This window comes from Primulina eburnea, unplaced genomic scaffold, assembly GCF_022965805.1.
Source record: "Primulina eburnea isolate SZY01 unplaced genomic scaffold, ASM2296580v1 ctg462_ERROPOS2638552, whole genome shotgun sequence".
NCBI lineage: Eukaryota > Viridiplantae > Streptophyta > Magnoliopsida > Lamiales > Gesneriaceae > Primulina > Primulina eburnea.
Genome location: NW_027331273.1, coordinates 17,302 through 40,722, shown reverse-complemented (window position 1 = coordinate 40,722; position 23,421 = coordinate 17,302). Strand labels below are relative to the sequence as shown.

The 23,421-nt window shown below is 32.2% G+C and overlaps 2 protein-coding genes across 4 annotated transcripts; both read right to left on the bottom strand.

Moving 5' to 3' along the window:
• Positions 1 to 550: 550 nt before the first annotated feature.
• LOC140821218 (methionine--tRNA ligase, chloroplastic/mitochondrial-like) lies at positions 551 to 10,077 on the bottom strand. Of its 2 annotated transcripts, none has more exons than XM_073181639.1 (12): positions 9,802 to 10,077; positions 8,721 to 8,864; positions 8,479 to 8,628; positions 7,794 to 7,961; positions 6,865 to 6,989; positions 5,660 to 5,756; positions 5,169 to 5,267; positions 4,094 to 4,274; positions 3,305 to 3,420; positions 1,515 to 1,670; positions 1,277 to 1,405; positions 551 to 958 (listed from the first exon to the last, which is right to left on the bottom strand). In XM_073181639.1, exons 1-12 carry the CDS (start codon positions 10,060 to 10,062, stop codon positions 791 to 793), a joined length of 1,794 nt encoding a protein of 597 aa, XP_073037740.1. In that variant the 5' UTR covers positions 10,063 to 10,077; the 3' UTR covers positions 551 to 790. The 2 variants fall into 2 exon arrangements, with proteins under 2 accessions (XP_073037740.1, XP_073037741.1); XM_073181640.1 differs by having other exon boundaries at positions 8,721 to 8,992; positions 9,802 to 9,934.
• A 1,269-nt stretch (positions 10,078 to 11,346) lies between these two features.
• On the bottom strand, positions 11,347 to 16,897 carry LOC140821228 (ATP synthase small subunit 6, mitochondrial-like). 2 transcript variants are annotated; one of them, XM_073181660.1, is made up of 3 exons: positions 16,682 to 16,897; positions 16,540 to 16,589; positions 11,347 to 11,608 (listed from the first exon to the last, which is right to left on the bottom strand). In XM_073181660.1, exons 1-2 carry the CDS (start codon positions 16,800 to 16,802, stop codon positions 16,540 to 16,542), a joined length of 171 nt encoding a protein of 56 aa, XP_073037761.1. In that variant the 5' UTR covers positions 16,803 to 16,897; the 3' UTR covers positions 11,347 to 11,608. The 2 variants fall into 2 exon arrangements, with proteins under 2 accessions (XP_073037761.1, XP_073037760.1); XM_073181659.1 differs by having other exon boundaries at positions 16,544 to 16,589.
• Between the last annotated feature and the right edge of the window lie 6,524 nt (positions 16,898 to 23,421).

Here is a 23,421-nt window from a genome sequence, read left to right as displayed (position 1 = left end):
AATTTTTGGTATCATCAAAATTATAACTGTGTTATTTGTATCATTATTAATTAAAAGTCAAATTTTAGTTTTAAAAAGATTTTCAACAACAGTTAAAAATACAGTAACTAAAATTTAGACGACCACACATTATTTAGACACATAAATTGAATCAGACAACTATAAACATGATCTTAGAAACACGACTTTTGAGGTCGATTTTCAGGTAGTTTGTACGAACGATATACATGTATATATAGGAAAGAACTCGAGATTCAGCAGGAGTTAAATTATGTAATTAGGAACTTTTGAGTTTACATTTTCAGAGATTAGATTAAAATCTGTTTCAAATATTTTGGACTTAGAATATGAATGTAAGTTAGTAACCGATTTAATTTAGGTTTAAACGAATCAAGTGATGGAATTGATGAAACAATTTTAAATTTTTTTACAGATATTTTGATTTCGCCAGTTTACTTATTTTAACCTTAAATTGAGCAGGTCAGGAAGAACCTCAAGCTCAAGTTTGTATATCTAAGGCCACAAAATCATCTCGTAAATACTTCAGATATAACATACAAAAATCCCTCAAGCTCAACACCACATCTATTCACACTTCAGTTCACAAGGATCAACGAGAAGATATCTGAACAAATGCAAGCCAGCAGCAAAAAATTTGTTATAGAAAAATCAAATGAATGTTATATCCCAAAATCTCTCAGCATATAATACAGTTTACTAGTCATGTTTTCCACACCCTGCCCACTAACCAATTGATCTCATATCTTGGGAAAAAAACATGCATATATTTCTAGGCTTCAACTACTTTTCGAGTCTTTTGCCTCTCCATCTTTTTGTTAGCTTTCTGAAATTCACCACCTACGTTGTTTTCTTCGGTCCGGAGCTCAATTCTCGCGAAAACAGGCTTTGGCTCAGCCGTGACATGACCTTGCTTTAGCCCGCCCCATCTGGTATCACTCTGTAGCAATAATCAAACCAAATATTACATGTGTAAATTTAAGGAGTAAATAATGAGAATTTAGGAAAAGGGGTTAATTATGTAAATGCATGTAATTACCTATTAGCTGATATTCCTATTTTAGCTGTCTAGGGGATACTTCTACAATTATTTGTATCTCAAGTTTATTATAAATCGGAGTTAAATGGTATTGGGTAACACACAACAGCCCCATTTCATTCAAGATCCTCAGAGTCCTAAATCTACAATGAAGGCATAATAGGGATCGTTATTTTAAAGAATTGCTGCATTTGAGTTTATGGAGGAATAAAGACTTACCCAAGTGACACCATTGAATTGATCTTCAGAGAAACCAAGCTGAGTATATATTCTTGAAGATAAACTTGGAGTTATTGGAGATAAAACGATTGCTACGATCCTTATTGCTTCCAAAACAATTACTAGGTCCTATCCACAATTACAAAAGCAAGAAATCATTTATACAAAGCAGGAATAAACATTATAAACTCTTCTCATATACATACATGCACACAGACACAATTGCACATAAAGATACCTTGGCGGCTGTTTCAAAAGCCGAACCTCCTTGCTTAAATAGAGACCATGGTGCTTTTTCATCAATATATACATTTCCAGCAATACCAATCTCTAGCACAGCCTCACAAGCTGAAGAAATTTCTAAATTTTCATAGTGGGTCCGGGATTTGTTGACCTTCAATGTATGGGAGTCAAAGTTAGATCAATGTATATCCTTGGTACTGGCAACCAAAGGTGCTGCTAAATCAATGACATCATCAACTAAAATAAATTCCATTAACCCAAAGATGTATAGCCTTGTGCTTTCTAAAAGGATCAGGTAACTGCCTTCAAGGTTCCGATAATCTAATTTCTTAGCTAAATTCAAGTTGATAAAAATTAATAAAACAAAAAAAAAAGTGAAAACTCGAGCTTTGAAGCTCACTTAAATAATGTTTTGGAGGGATGAGACAATTGTGCATGCTTCACTGTATGACTCACGTTACATATGTTTCAAGTTAATCTCCAACTAGTCCATTAAACGGCAATAATGGACAGTACATAACCCAAAGATGTATTTTTGCTTTCTAAAAGGATCAGGTAACTGCCTTCAAGGTTCCGATAATCTAATTTCTTAGCTAAATTCAAGTTGATAAAAGTCAATAAAACAAAAAAAAAAAGTGAAAACTCGAGCTTTGAAGCTCACTTAAATAATGTTTTGGAGGGATGAGACAATTGTGCATGCTTCACTGTATGACTCACGTTACATATGTTTCAAGTTAATCTCCAACTAGTCCATTAAACGGTAATAATGGACAGTACATTAAATAATTCTTTGTAGGGGGTTCCCCTATGCATAAAAACAATGGCGGTTAACTTACAAGTTACCACCACTTAAACAGGGTAAAACTCTAGCTAGGAAACATACACAAACAATTCACCATTCAAATTCCCTACACCACTCAGATACCTAACCAATGCTCTTATACCACCTAATATGGAACCCCAAAACTCAAATACAATAAACATCATTCCACTAAAACATCAATCTAAGTAAATGAAAACTCTTTATATATCAGAAGATATCAACAAATCTTAAGGAATCTGAACATAACTAACTAAATGTTATTTTAAGGAAAAAAAATTAGATTTTCTTTAAGGAAGTAGGCAAATATGAAGTTTTGTCTCAGGAGATGTTGGGATTAGGATTTTCAAACTGGAGGCATCAGTAATTAGACTAAATTTCAAGAAAAGTGGATGCAGGAAATCCTAGTTAACAAGACAAAATGTTTAATATATATCCTAGAGCTCAAGCAGGAAAAGCTCAGCCTAATATTCTAGGAAGTCATTATAACACCTAGTTATCCACTCAAGCGCCTAGACATTGCCACCAAGGCAACATATTTCCTACTTTAAATTTAAAGCATTACTTTAATTATGCAACACATGGAAAAGTTTGTGCATGTGTGCATTATTGCTCTTTGTGATTGGTGTCAGATAAACACAAAATATAAACTGTAAAAAATAAAAAAATAATAAAAGCATGGTTAGCAAAGATAAGCTCAATTTCTTTATCTTGTCACTCTTCTAAATAATATAATTAGTTTCACAATTTTTTAAACAAGCCTATTGCCTAAGCAACGGGTAAAGCTTGTTAATTATATCGCCCAGGCATCTTGACTTGACAACCATAGGTAAACCAAAGTTTGACAATAGTTGTATGCATTTTCTAAAAAGAGATGGAATTAACAGTGTTAAGGCATTAGGACTATTCTGTTCCCCATTTTCCTAAAATCCCAACAAAATAGAAACTTTTGATGGGAGATTTACCAGCCTCTCCACGGTATCCTTGAACATATTTCCTTCTGCGGCAACACTAGAATCAACAGCAAAAGTTGATTGACAATTCTTTTTCAGAAGCCCCAACGTACGATTAAGTAGGTTACCTAAGATGAAAGGTACAGTTGAAGTGAAAAATTTTAGCAGATAAAAGTGGATGTATACAGTTATCAATAATTTATGACATATTCATTAACGAAACAGAGAAATCCTAAACTATTTACATCGGATCATCTACTGTCAAGTAAATTTGAATTTATCAGTAAGCATTTTCCAAATAAACATGAAATAAATTAGAATTTTGAATTTCAAAATATTCAGTTGAAAATTTATCCTTTTTTAAGCACATTATTGAGATTAGTACAAAATATTCACCTCCCAAGTTTCCCATTATGTGTGAAAATTTTGAAACCATGATTCTAATCTAGATTCACATGGAACTCTAATCAATGAATAAAGGGCTTACAAATAAAATGTTTTTCTAATTTATCAATGAAAGGAATTTTTCCAAATGATTCATTATATTTCTCTTCCAATTAACTGTATTTAGCTTCTAGTATTTTAATATGTAAGCTCTCTTCTAACATATCTATCCATGCACAAAGGTTCTTGGAATAAACTAATTGGCGATCAAACATAAATAACCAAATTAAGTTCAACCGAGTTCATCTCAATAGCTGTGCAGTCATTGTCATGTTATCATTTTACTGTCTGGGCATCTAAAAAAACTGACCAGAAATGTGACTAATAAATTTATTTATGGCAGGGATGATGAAGTACCAATAGTATTTGCAAGATGTGCATTAATAATATTGATGAATCGGTCCTCTGAGTAGTCCCCATCACTACCAAATTCCACCTCCTTAAGGAAGAAGTACCTGACTGCATCAGGTCCAAATCTGTGCACCAGCTCAGTCGGTTCAAGAGTATTTCCCAATGATTTTCCCATTTTCAAACCATCCTAAAAAATAAAAGCATTTCTAAATTAAATAAGAATTACTAACATGAGTTATGAACAAATGCATAATGATGAGTACTTTGTTTAAGTGGACAACATCCCTCAGATTCAGACCAGGATTATAAATGGGAATCTAAAAGAGACTACATAGAATATTAGCAGACATATAGAAAAAGTTCACGTCGATAATCATCACAGTATTGAATCCTTAGGGCATTTCATGATGTGGAATTCAAGAGACAAGAATACAATAAATTGAACGAATTCAATGCATTAGGCAAGTGATTTAGGTTGATTATTCGCAATGCTTGGATCTTAACTCGAAATACTATTTATTCCAGGAAAAATGATTAGATGGGAGCATATATTGCTTTTGGTTGGACATTCTGTAATTTCCAGTTCAAAATTTCTGAAAGATTTCTTTGAAAGTACACTTCTTGTGAGAAAATTTGGGATATGATAATATGTTTTGTTATTTTTGAAAGCTTGTTTCATTAGTTTCTTGCAAGTGATTGAGATACTTTCTAATTTGAAAATATGATTGTGAATAGTATATTGAAAGTTGAAACCAATTGATATTGACATCTATGACATTAAAATGCTTAATTCAATTCCTTATCTAAAATATTATTTTTCTTTTGAATTTTTTTATTATTAGTTATGGAGTCTTAAACATGAAGAAACTTAATAATTTCTATATACAATTGTGTGATACTTCCATCTAAAATTTCCTCAATTTTTTTTTAAAATCCAATACATCATTACGCATTTTATTACAAATAGACAATGCAAAACGACTGTATTTTTTCCCTCTTCTGTTTCAACAAATAATAACGAGTTAGAAAATAATATAAGCCAAAGAAAAAACTGGAACACCATTGGGACTGACTAGTATACCTTTGTCAAGAATCCATGGCCAAAAACCATCTTTGGGAGGCGTAGCCCAGCTGACATCAACATCGCAGGCCAATAAACTGCATGAAACCGTAATATGTCCTGCATAATATTTATCAGATACTTATTAAAATCATCGCCACAATATGAAGATGATGGATTTAGTTAATCCAACCACACTTTTGACCAATTAGGATAGAAGTCTTCATTCATTACGGACAATATGAGGCTAAAACCTCACTCAAAACGCAGAAAAGATAAACATAAAAAGTCACAACTGTCGAACCACCCCCATATATCAAGCTTCATCCAGAGTTTCAGAACCATCTATTTAAAGACATCCATTTCAAAATGAAGTGTAACTGAATTTTGACATACAAACCAAGTAAAATTTAGAGAGTTTTTTCATCATCTCAAATTCCATCCAGTAAATCAGGAAAAAGTAAATGGATGCAGGTACCAGATTCCATTAAAGAAGGAATTAGCGCTTATACCTTCCCAATCAAGTGCAGTGATGCAGGCCAACCTGAAGAAATGACAGTTTGTAGATTAGGTTGTTGATCATTTTCCTCTGCAAGAGCAGATATGTAACTGCTAGACAGAAAAAGAGAATAGAGTTAGTGACATTTTTTGTCACATGAATATGAATAAACAAAGCAAAGAAAGTGGACGAAGTATGTTAATTGTACAATACACCACATGGAACATTAGAATATCAAATTATAGCTGCAAATTTATCATTTAAAAACACTTGCTGCCTAAAAGAGGATTTTTCCTTGGTCAACCAATCTTTTGCAAAATTTATTTATGCAGATCTTGACTCGGAATAATATAGGGCTTTAAAAGGTACACAGACATATAATCAGTAGCCTTACTAGCTTGACCAACTGAATGGTGTGATATCATTACATGTCATTTCAAAGTAAAACTTGATAATATACCTCATTGAATATAGATAAATAATGTGTATTTTATCAAAACCCAGTCCATTGTGGCACAATAACACATTATATTTTCGCTGATATCAAGATATTTCCACCATTATTTTCCCGGAATGTTTAGCACAGCCACCACAACCACCAACCAGTAAGGCTGTATGCAGAAAATCCATTCATTTTTCTCAGTATATAATTCTAAAACTATACTCAATATATTCTGATCATATTTTATCTTTCCCAATGAATGAAAAATGGGTAACCCACAGTTCCTAATCCTTTGCGTGTAGAGGCTCCTAGTTCAATAGTCCTGAAAGTGTAATTTTCTAACAGTTCAGCTGCCTGAGGAGGGACTAGGTTCTGCTTAATTCAAAGCCAAAGCAGATTCACAGTCGAAAATTCAAGGTTGGCTGTATTAAAGAAGAATTATAGAATTTCTGGCCAATATCTGAACATATTTAATCATTTTAACATAATGAGAGGACAAATCTGGCAATCAGAAAAGATATGATTGACATGCCATAAGAAAATCTGAATACATAACAATTTACAAAAAATAAAGAAGAAGTAAAAAAAGAAAAATGGGAAAACTTATGATAGAAATCAAATTGAGGGAAGAACGGAATAAGACACAAGAAGATCACGAGTAGAGCAATATAGTAAGACAAAAAAACAAATTGAACTCCATCATTTTGTTTATAACATAAATTTGACAAAATTATAGAGAACCAGATTAGTACACAACATAGGATGAAGTAAATTACCCCAACAAAGCATCAAACCAGACATATATAGTCTGTTTAGAATCATTTGGCACTGTAATGCCCCAATCCACAGATGACCGGGAAATCGAAAAATCTATCAGGCCACTTTTGATCCAACCTTGCACCTGGGAGTATTTTTACAGAAGTCATGATACCAGAAAGTGAAGTTATCAACCATACCTTGAAAAGAATCATCAGACATTTCTGATCAAGTGTAAAATACTGTAAATATTGCAAAAGCAGGAGTAATTCAGTTACATGGTGCAGAACAAAAAATATGAAAGGGAACTACAAAACTTAATCACAATGACATTAGTCCAACATGACATAAAGTGCTTGCAATATATAAATTAACTAAACAGAGAATTTGTGGTATTCCTTGCAATTCACGAAAAAATCATATTCTAGAAGTTCCTATAACAAATAGCACTATTCTTCTAACCTCTAATTTTTTCCCAAACTTTACGGAATACTTCTAGACTGAATGTAATAGAACTTGGTGCATGCCACAATGGGTTAAGCACCTGTATAATTCTGTATTTGTCATGAAATAAAACTTTCAGTAATGACCAAAGCATTGTTCAAAAAGATTCAATTACCCTGTCAACTTAGAAGTCTGAAACTAAAATGTGTTAAATTCACTGCAAATTTATATTTTATTCTCATCATGACTAAACAATTTCTATGTAACTCAATGAGTTACCCACCCTTAGACTATCATTCACTACAAAGTGATGCATTAATCAAATATTTATTTAATAAATAACGTAATTTCTAAAAAAAAATTAATATCTTAATCAATGAAGTAACAACGCATCATAATAAGTCTAAAATAACATTTTTTTCTTGCCTAGCATCTAACAAGTCTAAAATTACAAATTAATGTCTTTAAGATATAAAAGAAATATTGCAAATTTATCTTAGAGCACCTCATTTAAACGAAATGGCGGCTGCACGAAATCTGGATTATCTGTCAAAACATCTTCTAATTTTTTTTGATACTTTGAAAGGGCAAAGAAATAATTGTCTTCCTTCCTTTGGACACATGGCTTCAGGTGCATGGGACAGCAATTATTATCCAACAATTCCTTCTCATCCTGCAGACATTTAATGCAAAATTTCAAGGGGAAACTAGATGATGTGACTGAATGAACTGGTTCAAAACTACTATGCCACACAAACTGGATTCCGTCTTCACAAATTGATTGTCAACCAGAGTTTCTCATTTCTTGATTGCATACAACAATCATAACTAACATCATAAACTATTGATTATCCAGAAAGGTATAATGCATTCAAAACATCTCCGTGAGACTACACACAATCAGATATCATACATATTCCTTAATCATATCACAAAATACCAATTTTCTACGTTCTTCGCTTAAATCAAAGTTATATCAGTCATCCCCTTCTGCTCTTCGGTTTCATCACTACTTCATAACCTTCCCCTTGTCATTTTTTCCTTCCCGTGCTCATATAAATTCGAGCAAGCTGCTATCCTTGAAATACGAATAATTATGGCCCAGAGAACAGGTAATGACAGAATATGATACTTACAAGACAGAGAACGGAAACAACAATATAAACACTTGTCTCAGCACAGGAGAATACCTTGTACTCCTCACAATTAACACAGTATAATCCTTCATAGTCAGCACGATATATATCACCGTTGGCAAGAACCTTAGAGTAGAACTCTTTCACAATGTTTTCATGTTTTGGATCAGTTGTACGGATGAACTTGTCATAACTGATGTCTAACTGCCACAATGAATGAATAACAAGCAGGAAATCAAAGATAGCAGCATAACCACTTGAAGATTCACAATAATCAAATATGAGAAGGAATATACCTCTCTCCATAGTGCTTTATAAGCCAGTGAAATGGAATCACAGTGTTCACTAGGGCTGGAACCACTGGCAGCTGCAGCATTAGCAATCTTTTCTCCATGCTCATCAGTGCCAGTTATAAATATAACCTTTTTCCCAAGAAGCCTCTGCAGTAAAAAAAACACCCACACAAAGAATCTATTCTGATCGCATTCACCATTTATGGATTTTGAAAACAATTCCCACCTTCTGAGAAACAAATGTACTATTGTATTCAGGACCATCATCCACACCTCTATATGTAGAACAATAACTTCAATTATCGTTAACTGGTAGTTTTTTAAAATACTATCAAAAGAGTGTAATAAATCTCATGGATACAAAAAAAAACAGGTAAAGCATATGATTGAGCATGTCACTCCATTGTTTTCTCTGACAGACTGCTTTCGAACGTGATATTTGCTGAGAACTGGATTCACAAATTTGATTCTTGTTTAACTTCTTAAGATTCATTGAATATTCAAGAAACATTAACAGCATAATCTACCTATCCATCCCCGCCCCTCAAAAAATATGGCATGCTGTTGCTTTTACGATAAAATAGGTTAAAAAAGTGGGTCAAGTAGCGTGCAGACAAGAAACCCGAGAATGGAGGCTAGCAACTAAATATTCTAGGTATGAAAGTGTCGGTCAACTATTCAGCTAAGGAAGCTCATCAATAAGTGCCAAAGTAAACTCGATGTAACATCAGAGAGATTGCGTCTATAGGCCTAAAATGCTTTAGTACAATATTAGAATAATACTAGAACCTTGATACTGAGCTATATTATCAAGAGTCTCAAATGCTTCAGTCGAGCAGTGAGCCAAAAAATAGTTGTTGTATTGGCCAATATTAGTTCAAAGCAAGGGAGGCCTTCAACTAAATATCCAATCAGGTAAGAGGGACTTGGTGAAATCCAAAAGGCAATACTGCACTGATACGCGTTGCAAACAGCAAGTCCATAAAATTGAGCAGTTGGCACACGTTGATTACTGATCGAAATAAGCAAATTAAATTTTTTTTAAGTTGCCACTTTTCTTCAACCAAAAGCCCACTTAAGATACCTGAAAGCGCGCGGTGGCGTCGGCGGCAATGGTGGTATATGCGCTGCCCATGTGAGGTGGTGCATTTACGTAGTAAAGCGGAGTAGTGAGGACAAATGGTTCCGCGGCATTACTCAAAGTGCAATAGATAGCGGTTCTGGATCTGGGGTTTCTTGAAGGACGCAAAGGTCGACAATTTAAGAAAATTTGGAAATCCGGGGACGATGATGAAAATAAGAAGCGAAGGCTGTTTTGTATGGAGGATTGAACTCTGGACGCCATTGTTGCTTCAGGATGAGAACTCGGAAAGCCTTTCCTTTCAAAGTGGATGGAGTGAGTGAGTCGTAGTTTCCAACACACGTTTCTTTTGGGTAAAAATCAATTAACAACTTTAGACGATAGTATGCACGCGCTGCGTCTTGTGGTCGTTTTTTTTTTTTTTTTTTTGTATAAATGATGTTTAATGAATGAAATTTAGATTTTGACATTAAATTTTTTTCCTTTTTTTATTGGATTCTTAAATTTTTCAATTTTTTTTAAAAAGAATTGAAAGTTGATCAAGATAGTTATATAAAAAGATTAATTTAATTAATTGTAAAACTATTTTTGTAATTTTGTGAGCAGTTTTCGAATTTTTTTTATAAGTTATTGCATAATTAATTATAAATAAAATAAAATTAAAGATTGTTTTCCAATTTCGAAGTGATCATACTAATTTAGTTTTTCTAAAATGATCCTCTTTATAATATAAATAAATAGTATATAATTACATATAACATTTTGTCAGAGATATATATTATTGTTTGTTTCTTTTAAAAAATTCAGTTTTCTTACTTCTGTCGATAAAAATATATTATCTTTGAGGATTATTGTCTAAAATTTTAAAATTTAATCAAGTACCTTTTCAGGGAACATAAAACTATAAAATTCAATTCCTACACTTGAAAAGTCAAAAATAATATAATTTGTTAGAATTTCACGATGTTTAGTTAAAAATTAGAGTTGTCAAAATGAATTGGACAAATAGAATTATCCGTCAAATATAACTAAAAACCGGCTAGGTCCATCATGTCAAAAATGCAGATTCAATTAAAAATTTCTAAACCAGCCCAAATGATAGTTTAACTCCACCTGCTAGCATGTTTTGACGACCTTAACATAACTATTTAAGAGTTTACAAGTTCTTCAAATATTTTTATAAGAAACAAATTATTCGACAATAAGTGAACTTTTTTTAATTAAACTTGTGATCTGTTTTAAAAGAATTATGTCTCCCTTAACTTCAAAATCCATTGCTTTTTAATCATATAAAATGTCGCCTAATTTGAGCTTAATCAAGTTACTATTTCTCATAAATACTTGTGCGGTTGGGATTGTGACCGAAAGATGTGAAAAATAGGCGCGAATTTGTTGTGCTCACAATTACATAATGTACACAAATTTATCTTCCTTCGAAGTTCGAACCAATTAAACAATAGCTTTCTTGTACTTTCCATTTACTTAACGTGGATATTTTAATCTTATTTCCCATAAAAGAGAGCCTCAGAGAAAAAGACATGATAAATGTTATATAAAAAAACAGAAAACTACAAATTCATGGCATTATTTGTCAGATAAATCATGTTTTACACACACTTAAAAACATTTGATGTTATTGTTTACCAACAACAGATGTAAACTTGGGGTTCCACCATGAAGGATAGTCCAGAGCATTTTTATGCAATCAGAGGTAATAACTGATATGAAATTAAGAAGCAAGAACGAAAGATTTCTCTCCACCCTGAAGGAGTTCTTCATTCACCAACAAAATCAGGAACTAGCATTTCATCTGCCATGTAAAATCGAACCAAACACAGTCATTACTCAATCCAAATATAGGATAACTAAACTGAAACTGTCCTGCAAAACTAAGCCAGCATCTTCTATTTTTTGGCATATACACATTCATTATGACTTAAAGCCAGGATTTAGTTAGCTCCACCTCAAAGGAAGTTTAGCTATTTGTAAAATTACAAGAGATGAATTGAGAGATTTTCTCTGCATGATAGAACAGTCAGACGAAGGAGGAAACAAAGGCTAGACGTACAATCATGCAAAATTTACAAGCATCCCCACTCAAAGGAATAAGTATAGACATACCAACACATGATATTCGAATCCATCAATTGACGTAAAACATATAAGCTCACTCTCACGAATGAAAGAACAAACTATCAGCAGGACATAATTAGCCAAAGTAGTTCAACGTAAGCAACTTATTGAGCACCAACATCCAAAAAGACTAGATCATTTTAAAGAGTATCTATCAACTTGAAATGAGACCTACATGGAAGTTTGAGCAGTATAATTTGGTAAAATTTTCTTATAAATCTGAAAACAGTCACTACAAAGGTTCCTGCCAAATTTCTAAAAGATAATTTGCTGAGTCCATAATAAAAAAATCAATTCCACAAAGTACCCTCAACTCTAAAAATATGGCACGGCCAATAACAGAATCAAATTGCAAATAATTCATTGCACCATAGTTTGTGGTCCCCAGCTTCTCGCGAATATTGCTGGCACTCCATCATTTTGATGATTATCTCATAAACAAAATTGTTAAATGTGTTCAATGTTATAAAATGGTGGCCGCTAGGTCCCTCGACCGCGCCGTCTACGCATGAGACAAGCTATACGGCGGTGGGAAGACGGTCTAGAGGGGTGGAGGCGGTGAGCAAGCGGATCAGATGGCGAGCAGGCAGACCAGGTGAGACAGTCAACATTTTTTAAGTTGTGGTCAACAAATTCAGTGTTCTAAATGACAGTCGCGGCATATGAGAAGGTGGATGTGTGCCATGGCTTCGACCCAAGTAAATCCTTTTTCCTTTGTTTTATTCATGTTAGTACAATGTACACGTATTTTTTTTTTACCCATCTTAGGTTTAATTATTTTTTTCCTCTTTGTTTTTTTAAGTTGGATGTGGTTCAATTATAGTGGTGACACTCCAAACTTACAAAAAATGGCAACTTTGGCAAGTAGTTCATCGGGGTGTAAATGAAATTGAAATCAATTTGATTGAGAACTAATTCATAAATTATGTTATCTATCATTTCTTTTTATTAATAACAATGGTTTAAAATTTTTATACACATACTAAGAAGAGGAATAGGCTTGAGACATCAAGATTGAATCATCTTGTATATGTCAAATTCAATGCCAATCTTATGAAGAAGAAGAAGAAGAAGAAGAAGAAGAGTAAAAGAGAAAAGGGTGGAGATTTGCTTCTATTCATCTCAAGCTAGTGAAGCTCGAGGTTGGCTTGTTGATGGTGGTGATGAAGATGAGGTCGAGCCAGATTCAGGACTTATTTGGAGAATGGTAGCGGAGGCCTCGGGAGCGGATGAAGTGCTTCAACCAAGGAGGAGTGGAAGGAACATCCCTATTAGAGAACTTGACGAAGATTTAGATACATCAAAGGAAGAGAATGAAGAAAATGTTGATTTTGAGTCCTGTGATGAGAGGATTATGAATGTAGTAGATTGTGCATATGTAGATGATTTGGAAGATTAGTTATGTTTAGTTTAGTACTTGTTTTAATAATGGATTGAAATTTTGAAATTTAAACTTGGTTTTTTGGTAAAAGTATTAATATTATTTTGTTAACATAATAGCATTAATATGATGATGAATTTTTATTAATTATCTTGTTTGTTTGCATTTATATATTTATTTGTACATTATCTAGATGATATTATATTGTATGAAACTTCTTTATGTTTAAAAATTATTTAATTATAGTCTTACATAAAAAATGATAGTTATTTGTGATTATATTGCAGGAGTATATATGATTATCTATAAAAAAAATTGCTTAAAAAAATTCAACCGCCTAGGCGCTCACCAACCGCCTCGCCATTTACAATATTGAGTGTCTTTACGGCAAAGAAGAAACTTAAAAACTGTGAAGAAAGAAATCATGGATTCACGTCGGAAGGAAAAGAAAACCGAGTAACATAATTTGTTATATAATCTCAAATCTCTCTCTCGCTGATGGTATTACATCCACATGAAGCACCCAATACAACAATTTAAATTTGATCGCCATAAAAGTACTATAAACAACTGATGATCGAATCGATGGGACAAGGCGCAATGGAAATTTAAATATTTTTGTTCGACGCTCGAAACTTTTCTTAAGCGTCGTATGAATTTAAACAATCATATGTTGTTTAGAATTATTATCTTCGCATATATTACATTGGACATCAAACCAGTCCGGGATTAGCGGAGTTGGTCATTCTTGTATATCTCTTCGAACGGATCTACCGCCTTTGATCATCAATTTCAGTCCATGTTCGGAGACTTTGTTCTTTGTTTGGATTGCAATAGAAATCACAAGCAATTTCTACGTTGAGACTAAGACTCACGAATTTCAGAAATTCGGAGTCGGTGCGGCGGCGGAAGTGGTTTCGGCCGAAGTATTTCTTTCAAAAACTTTATGTTGGCCGAAAGTTTGAGAAGGGAAAGAGAATTTTTGTGTTGTTTTGTGTTGTGTGTAATTTTATGTTGGGTTGTTCGTTATCAGCCTTTGACAACATATTTATTAAAAATACACAAGTCCTATGTCACTAGAATTAGGAATCCTAGTGTCGTTACGACTCTCAATTTTCACCAATTAAAATAACCATATTAATATTATATCATGTATTATTCAACTTTTGATAATGCATGATATATATATTTTATATACACATTATATCTCCTTATAAAAAGTGTGTGTGTATATATATCGACACATACACATTTAAAATATGCACAGACATATTAATTAAATTAAATAACCACAACTTAATTTCTTTAATTAAATTATTGGTTAATTAATTCAAGACCCTTCTAAAATATTTTATGAGAATTTTGTACATATTAGTAGTCATTACTTTTAATATCATTATTTTAATAAGCAAATTTCAAATTCACTAAATAGATAATTGTGAACTCATTATAATTTCGATAGACGATCTAACAGCGCCAATGTACCAAGGATACAAATTTTGTTCATATAATGAAAATTGAAAATTTCGAAGATCAAATTTTTACTGATATATTTTTTGCAGCTGCCAATTTTGTGAACGACTTCAACAAAACAAACAGTTCCACTCTCTTTGCTCAATTAGGAGTTAACTTCTATTTCTTTCATCTTATAAATTTATAAACTCCTTTACAAGTATTCTGTTTGATCTTCATCAAACTACAGTTGTCAAATTCAACTCTTTGGACTTTGACTATCTCAACGGGAACACATAATTCGATATTTGTGTGGCCCTCAATGGTTTATAGATACAATTAATTGTGGGTTTATATCTCCATGTAATTCAGAATAACATTTATTCTTATTGAAGCTTACACTAATTAGAGTCATTATTTTCATCAACACTTTGATCAAAAATGTCAGAATTCATTTCTGATTGCACTCATCGTATCATGGTAAGAGCGTCTAGTATCATCGCCCCATCCCCTAGACATCATTGATAGTGCTGCAAGAACCTTAAATTATAGTTAACGTACGGTATGGTCCCTTCAACTCATATATCCCGATCAAATCTGCAACCATTGGTATACCAATAATTGCATATGAATTCGATAACAATATGATTTATTTTTTAGTACTAATAGTGGCATAGTATGCGCAACTAAGGAAACATCTTTCCCAAATGCAAATGTCTTACTCTGTCCAGAGATTTCTTGCACTATTAACTCATCAGATCACATAGGATATCTACGGCCTATCTTCTCCCGTAGGCAAACGGTGAATCTCCGACTACAACGCATTTGCTCCTACGTATTTCAAAACTAAACTCAAGTTCGCAACCTGATGACCCTCAATGGAGTCGGGCAACGGATCAAAGTTCATGCTAGTACGTATAGCATCTACATTGTCTCGAATCAAATGACGCATACTATTCTACTCGATAAGTAATAACCACTTTGACAGTCCGGATGAGGGTTGTTCAGTGCATCATCAAATGATCACCGATCTTTATAAATGAACATTTTCATACTCTTACCAACGAAACATAACGTTTACATCATCAATGCTAGTCTCAAGCTCAAGCGACCTTTATCTTTATTTTAGACAGATGATTCAACCAAAAACCTGTTTAGAATATATGGTACACTTCCTAATGAGTTTCATGATCTTACGTTAAAAAGCAGACCTCGTGGTACTTATTATATATATTCAATGACGTTATCTATGTAACTTGCATGAGAATACATATAAAATAAATGTCAAAATTTTATAAAACCTTAAAATATTATTAAAATAAAAATTGTTTTTTCATTAGATCCAATAAAGCACAAACCACAAGTTGGGTCACTGGACACATACTCTAACACGAACAACTTAGCAAGTAGTATACAGATGAGATGACCAAGGTAAATGAAACTAGAAAACTACTGCTTGATTTCCCTATGAATGAATGTCCCAAAAATCTTTAGTAGTATTAATAACGTTTACCCTGAACCTAAGGTGATAAGCTGATCTATTCTATGCCAAAACCAGTTAAACTATGACCCTTTGATCCATAATAGACAAAGCAGGCATAGATCAAATACATAGAACGCTAACCACGCAACAGTGAAGTTAAAACCGTGTAACCTTTACGCGATACCATGGAGAAATTGAAATCAACACAGTCAAGTCCAGAAATACAAACAAGTTAGACATAGATCTGAACTTCACAAAATCAGTCCCAAGGTGTATAACCAGGAAAACAAACCTACTTCTTCATGTGCCTCTGCGCAAACTTAGAATTCTTCTTGTCCTCCTCTAAAAATAAGAAGAAAATACGAATAAGATGAGGAAGATATCACGTTTTATGGCCAAAAAAATGAAAAAAAAATTCGGGGAAAATCACGGACCCGTGAGGCTGAGGGAGAACTTGGTGATTAAGGTACCCGTAATGGCGAAACCCACCAGAAATGGCCAGTTTCGATTCCATTCCCTCTTGAAGAACACTGGCCATGGATCGAATTTCCTCATTTCAACGTTCTGCTGCTTTCAGCTCAAATGTGAAGGAAAGGGATTGAGAACACGAAAATGTGCATCTCGGTTTGTAGAAGGGCACTGGATTGAAATGGGCTTTCTTGATGTTGGGCCTTGTCTAAGTACTGGGCTTTGAGGCTTGTATAGGATTGAAGTGGGCTTTCTAGAGAGAGCATCAGTTAAGATACATAGTTGGAATATAAAAGAATAGTTGCGAATTCAGAAAATTTCCGTCAAAATAGATTTTCTAAAAAAAATCATATTTTCCGTATAATGTATTAAATTTTATAATAAATAAATAATAATAAATAGGTTAATAATATAATGTTCTTTTCGATTTCCGTTTTAAAATTAAAATTTGAATATGATGTCTTTTAAAAATATAAACTTTATTTAAACATATGCACTATTATGATTATTGTGTTATTTTTATATATTAAATATTTATTATTCTTTAAAATATTAAATAAAATATAATTTTTTTACATAATATTACGTTTTTCAATTTTTTAATAAACAGTGACATCGTGATTTTTTGGTATATTAATTGTTTTTAAATTGATATTATTATTATTATTATTATTAGTTTAGTATAAATATAAAGTTCAAAAGACAACTCACGTAAACTGCATGCATGCAAACGATATTTGTATATCTTGTGTAACTGAATAACCAAAAGACTAGATTAGTTTTTGTATTCATTAGTTCAATTATGATGAGAACTGAACCAACGGATGCTCTAACTAGTTAAATCAATTTGAAAACAAGAGTTAAAAAGTTAAATACACAAAATATGTTTATGGATGTTCGGAGACTTCAACTGCTCCTACGTCACCCCTTCTACCACCTCGGGTAAGATTCACTAGAAAACTTGGATCGATACAAATACTTGTATACTAGACTGAAGGCAGCACCTATCAGTCAACACTTCTTTAACATATATGTAAGAAAGAATACATACACAAGTTTATTGTCTTTGTACAAGACTGTATTTGAGCAGTGGTATGTGTGTGTGTGTAAGAGAACTGATCTCTGAAAACTACCCGAAAGTGTTCTCACACACTGAGGGAAATATGCTTCTAATCTAAATCAGATAACACGTTTAAGTGTTCTCCCGACTGGGCTGAATGCTTCTCTCTTAAGCTTATATGACTTTGAAGCGTGCCTTTTTCTTTTCTCTCTTGTGTTGTATATGTCTTCACTGATCTTTACCCGCTACTTATAGGCGCGAAGTTTGATAGTGAGACTCAATTATTGTATCCGTTACATTTTGAATTTGTTCCTCGAAATTTGTCTTGTTCTTTCTGGAACACTTTTGTCTTTAAGCTCTGATGCAACGTCTATTATTGTCCTTTGACTGGACAAAAGTTTTACCAACATCAAAATTAAGATTGTGAACATGAAATGTTCCCACATTTATTTTCCGCATTAGCATTATAATTTAAATTTTGAAATAAATATTTTGAGAATGATTTATTTAGAGATTTTTATACTTTATTTTGAATTTTGTAGTTTTGATCGTGTTAATGGTTGACATAAGATTTTTGTTAATCGACGATTTGGGATTTTTATGCACTTGAAAGTTTAAATGTTGAATTAATTTTTTGATGTTCTAATAGTTGAATATTTTAAATTGCAAGTTTCGAATTTAAAAAAAAAAATAATATGATTTTAAAGTTTAAAAATAATGGACGTTTCAATAAATATTTTTAACATATTTCAAAAAATAATGACTTTTTGTAATAAAAATTTATTCATCTAATAAATGACCATAATTTTTACTTTTTGAAAATTATTTATTTATTATTTAAAAATTTTTGATAGAAAAAATAATAAGTGATTTTTATATATATTTTTTATTAATAACTATTTTAATCATTCAATATATCAGATGCAGTGGTAAATAAGTCAATTTGACGGCAGAAAAAATTGATATACTCTTCTGAGTGTTATCTCATATTATAAACATTTTATAATAATATTTAAAAAAATTTAAATATATTCATTACACGATATGAATAATTTAAGTGATTATTCAAATGCTCTTACTTTTCTAATTTTATTAATTAATTATATAATAACATCTCATAATCGTAAGGATGAAATACTAGTAGACATGTCAAAAAATATTAGTATGTGGGCAAGCCCTCAACCATATATAACCCTCCATTAGCGGTGCAGGCCTTCTTTCTGGCGGGTCGAGGCAACCAAATTCACCTATTTTGGTGGCAAGGCGGACCTAGTCAATTTTATGTGTAATTTGGTGAGTTGAATTGACTGACCCGTCATTTTGCTGAGTGGTAGTGTAAGATGCATGAACAACTCTAAATAATAACAATAATGATTAACATAGTATTTGCAAATGCTTAGAAAAATTATTATGAACTTTTTCACTATAAATTTGCAAAACTTTTAAAGGAAAAATTATAATTCAATTTTTTAAGGATTTGCAAATACAGTACCTAAATTTATAGATTGTAAAGAAGTGAGAAAAATCATAAGTAGGTGGTGTTTGAAAAATAAAATTGGAAAGCTGAAATTTTTTTAGATAGAGTGTTTAAGCATAAAATCATCATGTAATATTTTTTTTTTATTTTAATTCTTTCTATAACATTTATTCATTTGTAATGTTTTCTGTAATTGCAGAAAATGTTGGACTAGTTGTTCTTGATATGATTCTGATTATGAAATTGTTTTTAGAGCTTTCTTCTTTATTTTTCGTATAGATTGGTCTAGGAATTTCAGAGGCATAATCTACATTTCTTAAAACTGAATTAGGTAAATCTGAAGTGAATATCTAGGTTGTGTTTATAGGGAGAAATATTTATGACCGAAGGATTTGTGATATTCTTCCTAGATCTATGGTATCTGTAATAGATGATCATCGTATCTATTGCTACTACCAGATTTCGATTAATGAGAGTTTATCTTTTCCACTGCGTATTGGTTATTTCTTTTAGTTGAGTTTTGTTTCTATGTGTCCTATAGGTTTCGGATTATAGCACCTTCTAAGTCCATTCTCAGGAGTGTTTATCTTATCTTCCATTGAATTGGTTTTGAATACAGTATTGGATTTTCCTAAATCTGTTTGTAATAATAGGTTTCTCCTTTCTTACTATGATATTTTACTTTTGTAGCAAAGGCAAAATTCATAGCCTTGTAATGGATTCTAAAAATGACACAACCGGAATTGATCCTTTAAGCATATTATAATTATGAGTTTTTTTTGTAAGACTAAGGATTTTAAAATGTTTTTTATCGTTTAGAGATACAGAAAGTTGATACAATCAAAAGAAATTGGTCCGGTACACAGACTGGATTCACAGAACTTAATAATGAATCTTCGAAATTTTTGAATCTGGCATCTCTTAAAATAGTAAGGATGGAAGTATTTATCCTTCCTTAGTTAAGGGTTTTATTCCTACTGATACCTATATGAATAATTTATAATTTTTATCTTGTGTGTTTTGTAAGAATTTTGAGATAATAAATTATTGTTTCAAAAGTTTAGTAAGTTGTATATCTCTTTCTTCTGTTTAAAATCGTGAAATCAGATTTAAATATTTGGAATCTGTGAGTATTTGTAAACTGATCTTTATTTTTCTAGGAATTTCCCATTTATCAATGATTTATAAAAATCTTTCTATAATTATTTCTTCGGCATTAATTATTTTATTATTATCTAAAATGTACCAGCAGAGTTTAGAGAGGTAGATCTAGAGAAATTGAATCCATAAATAAAAATTTTATCTTGAAATAAATTTCTCTCTCTACAATCCTAAGCAATTCTTAGGGTTAACCGGCCTTAAGGACTTACTACCCCGACTTTCTTAGGCAAAACCTCAAGAATGATAATTTGCGGAAAATATAAATTCTTTAAGGCTGTGGTTCCTCATTTCTGATGTATATACCTTTAAGGGGTCTATATACAGAGCATACTTTTGCAAAGAACTCACGAATCTTAAGAATTAGGCGGTTTAACCAGCCATGATGTATTTATATTATATATGAAAGAACACCAGAATTAAAACAAAATTTTATTACTAACCTTTGGAATCAATCTTTATAATGAAAGTACAATCAAAGGGTTTCGGATTTCTGGATAATGTTTAAAGGATTTGGATCTGAGAAGGTTTCGGTATTTCTGAAAATGGGTTCAAGGAATTTTGATCTGGAAATGAGTGGTAAAGAGGAGAGGGAGAGAGAAAGAGAAGAAGAGAGATGTGGGTAGAGGTAGTAAATGTTTCGGTACCTTAATACCGAGAGTAGTCCCCTTTTATAGACTTTTTTAGGGGTATTTTCGGATTTTTTTTTTTTTTTTATTTTATTTTAACACATAACTACGTACATAATACAAATACAAATACAATACTCAACAATCTAATACAGGAATTTATACAACATTTATACTCCACTATTTCCAAAATCGGTCCAGGGTCGTCTGGTCCAAGGAGTCATCGTCTTCTAAATTGAGCGAATCATCAGAGGATTCTGACTTTCTTGAAGGTCCTGGTGAGAATTTCATTAATATAGCTTGCATTTCTTCAGGTTTTTGCAGATGCAAGCATTGCCGTCATATGGGATTCTGTGCTAAGATTCTGTATGTTGCCGTGTTGGAATCCTGTAAAGTGGTTCTGAGTTGGGACTCTGGTATTTATTATTAACGTCCAATCTTGGACATTGGTAGCTGTAAGGCTCGAGGAATTTTGAATTTGTCCCACCATTTAACTTTGAATCTCTCTTATTGTAAAATTTCTCATCTGAAATTCAACAGTCCAGAAAGACCCGGGAGGATAGAATTTCATACAAAAAAGGGCAAGAGGATGGAATCGTTTTTCTTCCTGCTGTTGGGGGGGTATATTGGGTTCTAAAAAGATTAAATGAATGTTGGACAGGGTGTTTGAGTATCTCTAAGTTGATCCGAAATATTCCCACCATGTGTACCACCAAGCTGGGAATTTTTTGGGGTTACAATCTTGGTATCAAAATAGAATAACCATGTATGCTTGTGTTTTTGGTTTTGAATTAAGAAAGAATTGTACCAGGCCTGTTGAAGTCCCAGTAGTCAAAGTTGTTTCAAATGAGGCTTCTTTATATTTTTCTGGGAATAATATGGGTTTTGAAAGATTATAGCCCCAGTCAATTGAGCATGACTTTTGGATTTTGCAGGTGGAATAAGCGGGGATCATTATGGCTTTGGTCTGGTAGAAATTTTTTAAACATTCTGAGTCATAGTTTCCGGAATGCTTGCTTGGTAGAAAAAAGGAGTCTTATTTACATTCCAAGGTTATAATATCGACCTTTTCCAAATTATTTCTGAAGTGTTTCAAATGGATCTTTTTCATGAATCCTAATTCAACATGTATTATATTTTGCCAATTATTTTTCACAAAATAATCAGAATGAGCGTTTAATGGGTGGTTGTGTAAGAACAAGCTGGGAATTTGTAGTGTGATAGGTTTTTGAGGAATTATCTGAAACGAAACAGTTTGGAAGGAATCTTTGGTAAGATTCTTTAGAAGGTTTTTTGTCGAGCTTTCACTTGTCTGTGCTTTTTCAAGTAATGATTTTAAATAAAAATAATAATATAATTGTTGAAGCTTTTACAAAAAATATGGTCTGATGGTAATGTGAACTATAAATGATTGTAAATGGAAACTTTGGATTTAACAAAAATATTGGAGAGTGTCTATAAAAAAATTTCATTTATTTATCAAAAAATCATTATCATTTTTTAAAAATAAACATTGAGACCAGCTTCAAGATTTGAATTAAAATGATGATAACAAACACAAAATTTGGGATTAAAAATCCAAAAATTTGCTTTTTTTTTTGAAATTGAAAAGTAAAAAAAAAAAAAATCATTTCAGATTTCAAAAACTCCTCTCTCTTTTTGAAACAATACACTGTATGTATGTTGGAATTGTTATAAATTGTATATTAAAATATTATTTAGCAAATATATATAGTTAGTAAAATATTATTTAAAAAATATATATAATTAGAAATCATGTTGATGTAAGAGGAGCTATTTTTAATTCTTTACAAATGAATATTGACTCATTATGGATCATCACGACAAGAAATTTTATAGAATAAATGTTGATGTAAGATGAGCTATTTTTAATTCTTTACGAATGAAAATTGACTCATTGTGGATCATCATGACAAGAACTTTTATAGAATAAATCCTGGTTAGAAATAATAAATTCCAACAAATTCCATATTTTTTATCAGAATATAATACTTTTTCTTTCTTTTTATCATAATGTTATCAAAATGTGGTATCTCATAAAAGTTTATCAAATTATAATTTAAAAAAATCGAAAAAAATTGATAGGTGCTTCCCCGCCCGTGGCAGAAGCGGGGGAAGGTAAACTTCTTCTCCCCGATGGTGGAGTGTGTTCTAGGGGAAGTGATTGTAACGGCTCAGTCCACTTGTGATATTGTATGTTTTGGCCCGTGGTATCATGAGTTTAAAACGCGTCATATGTAGTTGCTACATGCCTATTTAAATGTCCAGCATGTTTCTCGTGGTTTGGCGATGTGAGATTTCGCTTAAGGGCCTAACCCTCCTTTTCGGGAACCACTCGATCATCTCAAACCTACGTGGAGT